We start from the raw sequence: 14,553 nt of genomic DNA on the forward strand, positions 1-14,553 counted from the left end.
CTATTATCTGGGGCCTGACACATTGGAAACTGGAGAAGCACAACTTCCCTTTCAAGGGCTAATTCATGTTAAGTCATCTTTATTTTCTAAGTTGTAGGCAGAATCCCATTCAAAGCAGAATATTCCCATAACGATCTTGCTATTAAGGCCTACACTCACACTGTGATTGTCAGGCACAGCCAGTGTCTCAGCACTCTTGTAGGTATCATTAGAATGGAGATGTGATCTGCTAATTATGATTTCTTATGTGATCACAAAGATGCTGAAGAGAAAAAAAGACCTCGTTCTGACACCACTGTGATCACCAAATAGCAAAGTTTTTTGTGGTGATGTGCGAACAAAACACTCCATGTACCTCATTACTATCTGTGAACTGACTATTGTCTGGAAAAGCTGGAGGTTAGATAATATGCCTAGAATGAGCCATGAAACCAAAAGGCACAAGCACATTGTCTCCAATTCAGCATGCTGCCATTGTTCCTTAAATAATTTGCTGGAAAGGAATATTATTCAGTGCATAAAAGCTGCCAAGACAGCAAGTGAATTAGATGATCTTATAGTAACTGCAACTCTGTTTATCATGGGTGTATCCTGTCACTTCATGGAGAGGCAATAAAGGAGAGCAGAAGTGTCACTCAGCTTCCTTTTGACAAGAGCACTGCTAATATTCTCTGTAACATAAAAACTCTCTCATGAGACATATGAGAAAGGTACGCAGTGACAGAGCTGTGCCACAACATTCATCTTTATGAGTGAACTATCCTATCTTCAGTGAAGATGAATGTCAGCAGAGATCAGCCAACGTGCATCACCCAGACATCCCGAGAATGTGCCTTTCCTCCCACTGTCCTTCAGCTCAGAGGTTGCTCTCAATCACAGCTGTTCAGCAAAAGTAGTTAAGGGCATTCCAAAATCATGAATAACCCCTGGTAAAAGTAATTAGATGAAGTTCCTTCAAAATCTGCCAGGCTCTCCCCCAGGATACATGTGACTAGGGTAAATAGAAATGAAGTGAGCTGCTTTCACAAAAACACAAGCAGCGTGGTATTACTACAGCAATCCCAACTGGAAACCATAATCTGAGCAACCACATACATACTTTCTTTATATTCCCTGCCATACTACAATTTCTCTTGAGTGGGAACCTCTTTGTTAATCACTAAAAATTATTAGAATTTCAGAAGTGAGAGTGCATGTGTACGGATATGTACGCTTGTGCACACAAGACTATGTGTAAACCTGGAATAAACAGTAGATGGGAAAACGAGCAATTTCCCTAAATGAACATGTTGACATATAATCCAATGTAGAGTTAGAAAACACCGAATCAATAAGACTCCATTCTCTCTCATATTCTGAACAAGAATCTGATTACTTGCTTAATTGTACAATCATGGCTTAATCTTGGAAGTCAGTTGCTGGTTTAATCACTACACAATAGCTGTCTTGTTAATGATATGAGAAACCATTGCTATGGTAATCAGCATGTAAAGTTTGCCCAACCTGCACCTGCTGATGTTGCCCATTCTGTCATGCATCCAAAAGCCAATGCTCAAAGTCAGAGGTTACAGGCATGCAAAGGGAAGTCACAGCACCACAGTACACTAGCTCTTGAGAGAACACCTCCAGAGGTCAAAAAGGTCAGGTGAATAAAGTTATTAAGGAGTATTTGGAATAAAATGAAATTGCAACTCATTGTTGCGAACAACATGCCAGGTTGGAAGAGGATAATCTCATCCTTAGACACACAACTTGTCTCTCAAAAGAAAAGAGATTACAACCAAGATTTTTTTTCCCCTCTCCTCTCTCTTTAGCAACACAAATTTGAGGCTCTGCTACCTCTGGAAGGCAGCCCTCTGTCATCGTAGGGGATTATTGTCTCACCAAATGCATTTGTGAACATAGCCATCTCTAACGTTTACAGCAAAAATTTTAGCTACAACAAAAATACAACTTCTTATAAGGAGAAAGCCCATTATTTCACTTCAGTTTCTAAAATCAGCCTTATCACATGAGCTCATGAAGAAATTCATATAGTTTACTGCATGAAAAGAATTCAGTTCTGTCCTCTAAGATCACTACTTATCTTGCCACAGACAGTTATTGTTATTAATTGTGTTAATGTCCTTCAGTTTTCATGCTTTTCTCAGTCTGTAGTTACTTGGTAGCCCAAGACCTATATTTTAACCACGAGGTATCTGGGGCAAGGATCAGACTTTTCTTTTGCTTATACATTGCCTAATACACCACCCACAGACTGCTGAGACAGTGAGGCATTTTTGTGATGCAAATTGGTGAACAGGCATCATGACTGAAAAAACAATATGGGAATTATAAGAATAAAAAAAAAAAAAAAAAAAAAAACACACAGGAAGGCTTGTCACTCAGGCACTCTCAGTCCCAGCTTTCAGGTCATGATAGTTAAAGCCAGGATAAACTAGTTAATTAACCCCAAATGCTGCAACATTTTATTACAAGGTATGTGAGTTTGACCCATAATGCTCTACCAGTTCAATCCCAATTTATGATCTCTTCTTTCCTGCAGAGGGCTCTTCTTCCTGCTTGCCTTGCCCCAGGCTACATCATCCCCAGACATCCCACACACAGGTACCCAACCAAACACCTTACTCACCCCTATAATTTTCCTGCTTGTTCCATTTTGTCCCCTAACCTTCAACTCTGTCGAGACTAACACAAAACATACCATTTATCCTAGTCCTGAAAGCCCGTTCAATCTTCACTGGCAAAATAATTAGTAAGCGTTGTGGATGACATTTTAGAAGCTTTGAGAAAAATAAAAAGTGTTCATTCAACCTACTGAAACTAAGTCCTTCACTTCTCTTCTTTGACTGTAATAACCAGGATGTATGTATATGGGATCAGTTTGCCATGTGGAAATGAAATACGTAGGTGAGAGAATCTCACATGAATCAAGCTCCAGGTCAAATATAATTTGAAGATGAGACTGATTTAGCATTTTTCAGAGACTCTGGAAAATTGCAGAAGCAGCCTGAGACTCAGGCAGTTTATGTAAGCATCAGCCCTAAGTTTGTCAGAACTGCTTTACACCCCTGTTTTCTGACCCCTGAGACAAAGATAAAAGTTCCCATATGGCAGTGGGTAAGGCTAATCACTATTGTCTGTGCTATCAAGACAAAGTGCCTTCCTTCTAGGGAAGAGAATTCTGCATGTGCCTTGTTTCTCTTCAGGCATCTAATTTAGAGATCTCACTTGTAGCTGTTTCCTGAAGTTGGATGCACATAACACATAGAACTAACATTAATTTAGAGACATTTGAAACGTGGCACTAGTGGTCAAAGGTTAACAACATCAATACGGTTAACAGGAGGGGAACTGTGGAGAAGGGAATCTACAAATTATTCATCAAAAATGCACTTACTTGTAGTAGCTGATATCATGCCCTGCTCGAAGCCAGCGAGGCCTGCCAAGGAGAGCTTCCTTCACCGAATACATAACAAGCTGCATTCCTGCATAAAACAAGATAGTTTCAAATGACATGACCTCCCCGGCTGGAAAAGGCAAGGATGGAGAGGAAAAAGGAAAACAAGAAGGATCATTATTTTGTCTATGCTCTCTGCAGATAGCTTATGCAAAGTAAATACGTTTCCCTAAACCCCATGCTTGGTTCTGATGCAGCCATGTCAGTACAAAAAACACTGCCAGAAGTGAGCTGAATGGAGTTCATTAGAAAATAAATTATCCCGCTGGCCTTTGCAGAGGAGAGCTTCAAGCTGCTCTGTTTACAAGCAAACAGAAGAAGGGAGAAAAGAAAAGAATAAGAATCAACATATCAAACGGATCAGTGATTTGGCTAGTCCAGTATTTCATGCTTGGCTGCACCATTATTGAATCCTTAAGCCTGCCACAACATTAGAGGCCTGTGGTGCACCTAGTAACACACCTTCTGAAAGCAGCAAGCAAAACTAACTATCTCAGAGTACAATTTTAAACTTTCCATTAGACCTAAATAATACTGGTCACGTTATAAATGCTGGTAATGATAGCATCTGTCTTTGTACCATATTATATCGGAAGATGACTTCTTCCTGACCTCCAAAATATTACCACTTCAGGCCCCAGGGTATGAGGCTCTGTCCGAACTTTGCATACATTTATTCCCAGCTCCATGATGCCAGCCCATTTGCAAGCTGTTTTTCTATCAAATTCTTTCACACACCTTCCTGCCCTGTTACTGGTTCAGTACACCAGTGAAGCTCTCTGCACTGGGTGTCCCCAGCAAGGTGTGGGCAGTGCAAGAGAGACCAGGCCGCCCCAGATCAGTTCCTCTTGGTTCTGCCGCAGGCCCCACCACAGCCACAGCTACGCCTGGCAGTGGCACTGATGACTCCTCTAGGAAAACACAATTTAGAGACGGCAAAACACACCCTTACAGATAACTCCTGTCAGATATTTATGCACATCAACAACATGATGCACAACCCGTCTCTTGACTGTTCTTGTGCCATGAGGAGGTGGTACATGAAAGTCATTCATCCTGATGATGTATTTCCATAAGCATCCATTTAGTTTCCTTTCTTTGTTTAGGTTTCTCTGTTAATCTCCCCAGAGCTTTAAGAGCTGGCAAGTGTACTGGCAGCAATGCCTTTCCAGCTCACCTTTGGCTGTGGGGTAGCACTAGCTAGCATAAAGCTGGGAGCAACCTCTCAATTGCTGTTTCCTGAACCAGAGCCACGTACATAAGCAATCCTGCATTTGGTTCCAGGACATGGGCCACAGTGAGCTGTGGGAGACACAAACCTGCCCAGAAGCCCAGTTCATTAGACAAGGAATACGAGGCTCAAGATCTACAATGCCCTAAGCATTCCAAATTCCAGCTCCTGCCCTTCTCTGAGCACAAAGACACATACACACTGAACTGCCTCAGAGCAATGATTGATAGTGGTCTACCATCTTAATTCAGTCCAAAAAGAAAAACTGCTTTTCCTCATGGAAACATTCAGTTTTAAAACACAAATCAGGCTTCTGAGAACAATATCAATATTTTCCAGGGTAGAATTTGTTGGTGGAAAATTAAGGAAGGAGGGAGTTGGAAGCCATATTTCCTGACTTGCTTTGCTCATCATCACAACTCTTTCATGAAATATCCTTTTTTGCTGGTGTGAGAATTAGATAGTGCCATCTAACTGAGGTCAAAAGGGAAGGGAAGAAAATAGACTAGTGACCAGGAGCTGTAAGGTATTGACACCCATTACTAAATCGTGACTGGAAGCTCCTAGTCTTATGGTATGGGCATTAGCACAGGCAAGCATCAAGGAAATCTAACAGTAAAGCAATATCTTGTACCCACAGTCTGTGTAAATATTGTGCATGTGCTGGATAAGGCAGTAAGCCTTGCTCAGCCATGCCAGATAAGCTAGAGCCTGAGTAACTTCTCAAAGCAGCAGAATCAAACCACAGAAGAAATGCCTTAACAAGCCATACAAAACCAAACCAAGGCGTAACTTCATTACATTGGATGGTATTTTCATATTTTTCTTCCAAATATGTATTTTTCATTATACGCTTCAATGTGCAAGTCATGTCCAATTTCAGATACACAAAATGAGGTGATAAATGCTGACAACAGCCAAAATAGCAGATTAACAAGCAACCTTCCAGTGATACAAGCCAGAATCTTTAGCTATGGAGCCACCAGTGGCTGTATTGAAGGTGGCAGTGGGTTTTGCAATGGGAAAGACCCCAAAGTACTTCATATTCAGGCTGCTACCAGACACAGCACTTTTAATGGTGGTAATTTAGGGAAGCAGAATAAGATGACAACAAAAAAATTGTTTTCATTTGGGATCTATATGAATACTTGAACTCCAGCCCTTAGGGCTAAAGAGTAAATGCCTTATAATTCATTATGCCATTCATCCAGACAGTTTCACAAATACAAGTGACAAGTCATTCCAGCTCCCAGTGCTATTTGTTTTAGGTACATTGATCCTGAGAGAGTTCCCCTTGTAATGCTGAAAGATGTATCCACAGAGCTTCAGAGGAATGCAGAGTCTGATATTAAGGACTTATTGAACATTCTGAGTCAGGTCTTGAGCTGGTGTAAATTAACACAGCTCCATGGAAACTAATTTTAAAAACAGCCTATGCCAGCTCAGAATTCAACCCACAATCTTCATACAGATGAAATAATTTCTCTGCTAAAACAGGCATTGAAAGCTGGGATTTGCCCTGCCTATTTCTAAGCAATGCAACCTTTCTCCTTAACTATGGACTATGAAAAAAGCTCAAAGACAGCTAGTTATTGATTATTTTTTATTTATTATTTATTTTTTAAATCAGCAGAGGTTTCATGGTGTTTGAAGACAGAGAAGTCTTTCTGGATAAACCCAAGTAATCATGGATATTTGAGCATTACCCACATTTATTTAAATCTTAAAAGATCTCTCCAGTCCTATTCTGCTCATTCAATCTCAGCAGACCTTCTCGCTCTCCTATCCCAATGCCAGTGCCATTCTTTCTCAGTTCTGGTCACTAATCACAGAACAATGAATATTTTTTCCACAAATCGTCTCTCAATACTCAATTCACTCCTCAGTCCTCTTGAGGATGCAGAAATGTTCTTTGTCAAATGTAAAATAACTCTTTCAGTGGATTTCAGGGCAAGTAAAATGAAACTTAAAGTCTCCCTTTTACTTATAGACATGGAAATTTTGAAGCCTTTACATCATGAAAAAGATATTAATGTGAACAGAAGAGTATCCCAATTCCCCAAAGACTCATACCATAATTAAACTGGCTGTTGAACTTCTCACAGTTGATAATGTTGAAGCGATAGGGAACTGCTAATTTCATGTCACGGACTTCAAAGTAGAACCACTGGTGATGCTGGTTGCTGTTCACATCTGCATTCATAATTAAGTCATATTCAAACCTGTTAAGGAAGACAAAGAAACAGTGTCCATGAACACCCCAATCTGCCACTGAACCTGACAAGGAGAGAAGGCTGTACAAACAAACTCATTAATAAATTGTAAGAGTCTAAGAGCTCCATCGAACCACCAGCACCCAAACTCATCATGAAATATTCATCATATTTCAGTCACACAAAAACTTCCTGAGCTCTTCTTACTTCTTTTTCTTTCAGAACATCTAAGTGTTGGCAGGCGTCATAACCTCTGCATCATAAAACTTACTTCCCTAGCTGATCTTTTTAGAACCCAGCAAAACTCCAGCATTTCATGCTGCGGACACAGCACAAAGGCTGGCTGGGACACAGCCACTGAAGGAGTACTTACTCACGCACTTGGATGGCTTTGCGAAGGTTTCCTGATTCAAACTTGGAGAAGAATGTCAGACAGCCTGGAGCACCTGGGCTTGAGTGACTGCAGTAAATCAAAGCAAGAATACCTATAGCAGGTTGCTTCAAAGACAAGTCCTCACCATCACCCGTTGTATGCTAGTACAAGAATTAGTAAATTTTTGTTAATAAGCAAGACCCTTCGAAGTAGCAAGAGATGAGCAAATCCATAGTCTTTCCATTCAATGCAGCATCCTCTAATCTTGCTTTGTAATACTAAATCTAATCTCATTTTCCTTTCCCAATACTCAGTTTTGTCCCAGTTCTTATTTATTTTCTTTATTCCAGTTACTTTCATAGCTGACTTATTAGTTCATTAGCTTCCCATTAGTTCATTAATTACACAAGGCAGCTCTATGCAAGCTTTCCATTTATTCTTCCCACATCTACACAGTTTCCTTCTCCTAAAGCTTAGAAACCCTTATAATCATCTTGAACAACTTCACAATTCTGTTGCTCAGGGTTGAACACAACTCTGATGTATGTTTTCAGAAGCTTTTAAATGTGTCCCACCTTTCAGGGTACATTTACAGCCTGTGACACTGGCAGTACAGATGCTCAAATGCACTCAGCAGAAAGTCAGTTCAGCCTAGGTGTCACTTCAGGGTGGGGGTAGACTGTTTGGATTCATAGCTACAATTCCAAGTGCTAACCTGTGTGTCTTCTCTAAATCAGCATAGGCAATGCAGACATATCCAAGGGCACCATGCAATCCCTTTGTTTTTTTGATTTTCTTAGTTTGTCAAAAAAGTTTTGAGGCCCTCTTGGACCAATCCACTGGCCTTCCAAAATAAATTGTTTCCCCAGGGCCATGTACCAGGAACCTACTCCTCCAGTAGATGCTTCCTGTTGGGTTTTACCACCTAAGTCACTTCTTGTATACCTTTATCTGAGATAAATCAAGTAAACCATGTACTGAGCTTTTATGTTACCCACCTGGGCTCATCTAGATCATAAACAGTTCTGCCTATCACATCACATGGCTGGATTAAGCGGCGAACATCATCCAGTACTTTGTCCCTACAAAAAAATAAAAATAAAATAAAAAGAATTGTAAGGACATTGTGAGAAGTCTCAGTACATGGTAATCTTCTAAAAGAAATATGAAGAGGCTTAGGAAATTCTTAGGAAATTCTTCTGAAGGACTGGTAAGAAAGAGGATTTCCGTGTGCTAATTCCAGGTGAACATCATCTGTATTTATTTATTTAACCAAGAGAAAGCTCCTACTCCATTCCCATTATCACAAGTTTCCTTTTGGATTAAATGACTGATTCTGTACAATTTTTATTCTCTGCAGTATTCTGTCAAGTCTGATTTATCCCCAGTTCTTCCCAGTCAATCTCAATCTTCCAACTGGCTAGCCTTGCCCCACAAGAAAATACCTTCTGCAAGCTATAGACCTAGTAGGCTGTCTCACCATGAATCTTGACTCCAAATGAGGCTAATTTCTACTCTTTATTAAGCTGAGGTTCTCTGATTCCAAAAGAAGTTTAGACGTGAAACGCCAGAAGTATTTTCTGACCTTTGCAGCAATCATGTTATGCCCTAAAGCATGATATGATGATTTCTATTTTAGCTGTATGGTTACACATGTTATTATAAGCATAAAAACAAAGCTTTTAGAGCAACAGTGCAAGGCGATGGTAGAATGAATTGCCTCTAAATAAGACTTTTAGATTTTATATTTTCCGCAGAAAGAATTCTCTCTCTAGAGGTCAGAAATTAGTAGTCTTCACAAATCCCATTTTGTTACTGTTGATCAACTTTGAAGTTTAGCTAAGAGCCCTGTATGGTCAGTCTCTGTTTTTTGGTAATAAATCTCTATGCTGCTAAAAAGAAATGTGAAGTCATTGCATGCAACCACACATGGAACAGAAAACAATAAAATAAAATAAGTTGTTATAGGAAGAATTTTCTTTCTCAGCACAGCTTCAAAACATGGCTTTCCCCTCCATTGTAACCTGAAATGACATAAGAACAACAGAAACCTCTAGCAATGTGCCAGAGTGAAGTCTTGTTTTCATTCTTGCTGCATGTTGCATGCCATATATGTTGTCTTTTCCTAGAATACTGCGCAGCAGGGAAGGAAAGCAACCTACTTGCCTTGTTCAAGCTGCTGCTCTCTCTGGCTTACAGAGGACTTTCCAGAAGAGTCATTACTTATACCCTCACCACAAACAGGTATATGTGCAAGAAGAGGAGAAGCAGCTTCTGGAGCACCCCATAAAGCAAGCAGAGAGCAAGAGACTCAGCGAGGAGGGACACAGCAACAAAAGGGTAGACAGGAAGATTCCCAAGAACAATTTGACATAGACACACAGGTCTAAGGTGACAGAAAGGATTTTTCCTCAAAGAACAAGAGGGAACCTTTTGTTGCAAGCACTAAAAGCCGCTGGATTAGAAGACTGAAAGTAAAAAATAAATATATATTTTTTTAAAAGTATCCTGAAAGGACAGTCTTCTGTCTTTCTAAAGTAAACTTGTTCTCATTTGTGGAGAACAAATTTCCTTTCTTCAAGAATAAAATCTAAATGAAAGCATCCTGCTCTGTGGCCTCTTTGTGGCAAATGGTCCAAAATTTGTTCTATAACTTCCTCAGAAATTCAGAAATGTGACAGTCAAAACCTAATTATATTAAAGCACAATCACCTTTGAACCCCATACTGTCGCTCCAACATGGGTTTGCCACAGGGCGGTGGCTGGTGACCCCAGAAATCAGGGAATGCCAAGTCTTTGTAGGCTGGTATGGACTTGATACATTTTGCCCTGGCTACATAGAAGTGAGGGTTATGGAATGGGATATTCTCTTGGTGCTCCTCCAGCAGGTTTGTCACTGTGTCTAAGGTCTCGAGTATCTCTCCTGGACTAGAATCAGTTGAAGCCTCACTTTCAGGGTTAAGTGTTTTTTTGTACCAAGCAGTCTCTTTTGGGAGAGGGCGCAGAGTAAACACGTGACTCTTGGCTGGATTTTCCTCTTCACGGGAGTCTGTATTTTGGATTGCTTCTATGTCTCTCTCTTCATCAATTATATCCTGTCTGCATTTCTCTTTGTTTGTCCAGCTCTGTAGTGGAACTTTGAAATTCTTCTCTCCTGGATCTGGTCCTGCCTCTGTGGCACTTTGGTTCCTCCATCTGTAGTTTGGATGTTTCACAGAATTGTCACTTGGAATGAAACGAGAAGGAGTGGAGGGAAGATCTTCAGTCCTGTCCTCCAAGCTCTTGTCTTCTTCAGACTCTGATTGAAGCTCCTTTAAATTTAAAAAGCAGAAGAAATTAAAAGAAACTAAAGACAGATTGTTCCTCTTTCCAGAGGAATCGCTTCAAGGAAGAAAGAAAATATTTACAAATCTCCCAGAACTGTACTTATCCAATAAGACATCCAAAATAAACTCAGCCCATGGACCACCTGCCAGAATTTCTCTATCCACAAAGCTGTATCAGCAGTAGTCCTCAGAATATAAAGAGGATCAGACTGAGTCATCTAGATGAGTCATCTCCAACCAAAACCAATTGTTCTAACAAATTAGGGAAGATAATTCACAAAAGGCTGCCTTTGTTACAGCAGGCTAAAGGAGGTTGATCTGTCATGCAAAACTCCACCCCTGCCTTTACGCAAGAGTATAATTTAAACCTATTTAGTTACTTATGGTCATAATAAATGTGACAGCATCATGTGTACAAGTGATACATTAAGACAATGGCCCTTCCCAGCTTCATATTTGAATCACAGATTTGAACTCTCCTAAATTCTCTGAGACTTTTAACAAGTGCAACACCCTTCTTCATTTCTTGTCCCAAACTGCAATAGAGCAATGATTTGAACTGTGCATTTCATTCAGTGGCAATGCAATCTTCTCCATCACTTCCTTCAAACCGCTAGTTGACAGCATTTATTTTCCACATCTCATTCTGATCTTGATATTGCTGTTGAAATTGCCAGCAAAGATACAAATTATTATCTGACAGATTTCTCATGTGGCAATTGATTCAGTAGCACTTAGTTAATCCATATCCAGCCAAATGTGCACTAAACAACATCACTCCCTTTCTATCAGTCTTGATTCAGGCCAATAAGCTGCAACAAAAAGTCTTTTTTTTTTTTTTTTTTTTTTTTTTTCTCCAGTCCCATGAGACACCTAGGTTTCCTTTTGCAATAGTCTTCTGGTTCTCTGTTGTTATTACTCCCTTTCAAGTATTTCTTAACCTCTTGAATATTCATAAGTAAAGGAAGTCATGCTATAATCGTACCTGAAAATTATGGAAAAGTTCTAGGCACATTGCTTCATATTGTCCAAGCTCTTCCTCTGGCCGGTCAGGTACTGGCCTTGACCTCAATTTGTTAACATCTGTCTCCAAGTCATAATCCTAAAAACACAGAATTTAAAAAGTACATATATTGAACATGTCCCACAAAACAACTGTGAAAGTATTATTCTGCATTCTCTGTTTCTAATGGCATATGTTTTACAACCATTCTGGCCTACTCATGAAGGTTGTTGAAGTCAATTTATGGAATGGAAAATAGGACAAGAAAGAAAATGGACAAGAGGAGAGGCTAGATGGTGAAAAAGAGGAATTTGATGTTTTAATATTCAAGTACTTACCTAGAAGTACAATTAAAAACCCAAAAACTTATTTTTTAAAAAGTATGTAAGACCCACTCACTGAAACTTGAACCTATTTATAAGCAGCTCAGCTTGAGGTTCCAAAATAAGAGACACCAACTGACTAATTCTTTTCAAGCATATCAACCATTCTTTTTATGTTGTGAAAACCAAGTATATTATTCCAGAGATAAATGGTAATATTTTAGAGAAATGATAATTTAAATATATATTCACCAAGAAAATTCCCCAAATATATCAAAGGAATGAAATGGCCTCCCAGGCTACCAGAGAAATTAGAAAGCTTGATACTTCTACCTCTGATTTAGATAACCAAATTGTGTCTCTGAGCACCTACTGATCAAACAGAAGGGCCCACCTCAGCATCACTGAGTTTGCAGGAACCAATTGCTCATATTTTATGTTCCCGTCTCAATTCTCCTTTTCCTATACTCTTTTTTTTTTTTTTTTTTTTTAATATATGAAAAATCACTTTTAGGTAGTTATCAGTAAAGCACGGATAAGAATTGTATCTGAAACTTTCACATTCAAAAGCAACCATAGAGGATCAAATTGATGTGTAACCACCTCCATATCAGATTCCAGAACCAAAAAGAAGCTGTGCCAAGCATTCCATTTTTGCATAAGTAACCAGGAAAAGATGAGGCAAGAATGAAGGATGGAGACATGACATTATCAAATGGTCATTACAATACAACATTATTTTAATAATTCAGCATGCATTAGTAAGTGTGCACCACCAAATGCTAGCAAAGAATTTATTCACTCCTGATAAACTGTTTTCTGAAGCTGTTACCATGTTTATTTTTATTTTTATTTTTTTCCTGAATGCAAAAACATCTACGGTGTTTCAAACCCTGAGCCACAGCTGTATTTCAGAGCAGTTTGAACTGTTTTTTGGGCATAGTTGAAAGGGCAGTGAGAGCCTCTGAGCATCTCAGGTCAGAGTATCTGAGGTCAGTTCAGAAGGATTTATCATCAACAACATAATACAGAAAAAAACTTCAAACTTGATGTAGATCTGTTTTTTGAGGTGATAATTTTGATTTTTGTAAAGTTGTATGAACAGTCACTGCTGGAAGTGTAGAGCCAAATTTGCTTGTTTGGTATTACCCAGTATGTGTGGCTAGCCACAAACATGTTTGTAAGCTATCTTAGTACCAGGAAACACTGTGCAAATGATATCTCATACAAAAAGGTGATCTGAAAGTTCATTATTCATTCCCTTCTTGTTTTCCCTTTAGAAAGATTTGTCATGGGAGATGTATGACGAGCACACCCAACAAATAGTACTTAAAACTCAGTCAGAGTAAACTTGGGCAAAAACAAACAAAACACTGCTCACTTCTACTCAGTAAATCCTTGTGAATAATGAAACAGAAGAGAGGCATATAGGCTCTGTTTCTGAATGAATAACTAATTAAAGAAGGAGATAAATTCACAATGAACCTTATTCCTAATAAGCATCTTGACAACCTCTAATATATAGATAATAACAGAGAGGAAGGTTAGGACACTATGGTGTGAAGTAATAGTGTTGTTTTGTTTTATTTTGTTTCTGTTTTTACTTTTCTCAGTGGGTGACATATCAGTTTAGTGCTTGAAGAGAAAAGGGGAGCAACTAATGATAAAGCTCTTCCACAGAAGTCTCAATCACATTTAATTAGACTTCATTTCATTTGCAACTTCATTTCTTTTGTTTTCCTTCCCCAAACACTTTCTGTGGACAAGACTTACTAGCAGCATTCGTTAATTCACATTTGTGCATGAGCCTGTATGTATCTTCAGGACAAAAGTTTCTACTCATCCTCAGCTGATGATGTTTTGTTGTTGTTGTTGTTTTTGCCAGTTAGGCCATGTCAGAGAGTGCAAAGGGCAAAGTAAGTATTGAATATTTCATTTTATTATTTTTTTGTGCAGCAGCAAATAAAGAAGGAATCTAAGTTCAAATGCCCCAGGTGTGGCTTAAAACATTTAACCTTGTTCTTAGGATAGGTGAATACAACAAATATGCTCTGATATGGGAAGAAAAAGGAGGTTAGTCTTTCCTGGGTGATAAGTGCTGAGGATGATGTACACTTATTGAAATCAAAGATCACTAATTTATGTCTGACAGTGCATGTGATGCTAACGGTCACTGGGCAGTCTCAGGAACAGAGAAGTCACCAAACCTGTACCTGGAGTCACAAGCCTGGAAATTAATACAATAAATGTTGGGGGCTCTTCAGTGAAAGGCAGTCCTTTCTCTTTCTTCAAGTATTCTTCTATTATTCATAGTGTACTTATGAGACTATGTACATATCTACATTCTCTGATTATATGGTCTATCAGGATATCAAAATAGACAATGAAATGTTTTATTTTGCAGTATACGGATAATAAAGGAAATTGTTGTTTATATACCTACTTCCTCCTTACTCTCCACGTCGCTTTTATCCAGGTCTTTCTCTACCTCTTCCTCTCCATCACTTTCACAGTCATCTGCAGAAGCACAAAAGGGGTAGAGCCAAAAGGGTTCAATCTAATATCCCTCTCAAGCCCTCCAGAGAAATATGAGCAGTCTCTCGCATGCGTGGCTCACATGCCTT

At 39.2% G+C, this 14,553-nt stretch overlaps 1 protein-coding gene across 6 annotated transcripts in view; it reads right to left on the reverse strand.

Annotated features, from left to right (window-relative positions):
* The window catches only part of AGBL1 (AGBL carboxypeptidase 1), a 447,272-nt gene that overhangs the window by 360,150 nt on the left and 72,569 nt on the right, over nucleotides 1–14,553 (reverse strand). For all 6 annotated transcript variants that reach the window (XR_011811890.1, XM_072043264.1, XM_038185147.2 and 3 more), the window contains 7 exons: nucleotides 14,373–14,446; nucleotides 11,589–11,705; nucleotides 9,990–10,588; nucleotides 8,276–8,359; nucleotides 7,278–7,364; nucleotides 6,765–6,913; nucleotides 3,401–3,488 (listed from right to left, as the gene is read on the reverse strand). Coding sequence is in view for 5 of the 6 variants with exons in the window: in XM_072043264.1 (XP_071899365.1) it covers nucleotides 3,401–3,488; nucleotides 6,765–6,913; nucleotides 7,278–7,364; nucleotides 8,276–8,359; nucleotides 9,990–10,588; nucleotides 11,589–11,705; nucleotides 14,373–14,446 (1,198 nt within the window). In the remaining variant the exon portion in view is untranslated. The remainder of the gene's footprint in view (nucleotides 1–3,400; nucleotides 3,489–6,764; nucleotides 6,914–7,277; nucleotides 7,365–8,275; nucleotides 8,360–9,989; nucleotides 10,589–11,588; nucleotides 11,706–14,372; nucleotides 14,447–14,553) is intronic.

This window comes from Anas platyrhynchos, chromosome 11, assembly GCF_047663525.1.
Source record: "Anas platyrhynchos isolate ZD024472 breed Pekin duck chromosome 11, IASCAAS_PekinDuck_T2T, whole genome shotgun sequence".
Taxonomy (NCBI): domain Eukaryota; kingdom Metazoa; phylum Chordata; class Aves; order Anseriformes; family Anatidae; genus Anas; species Anas platyrhynchos.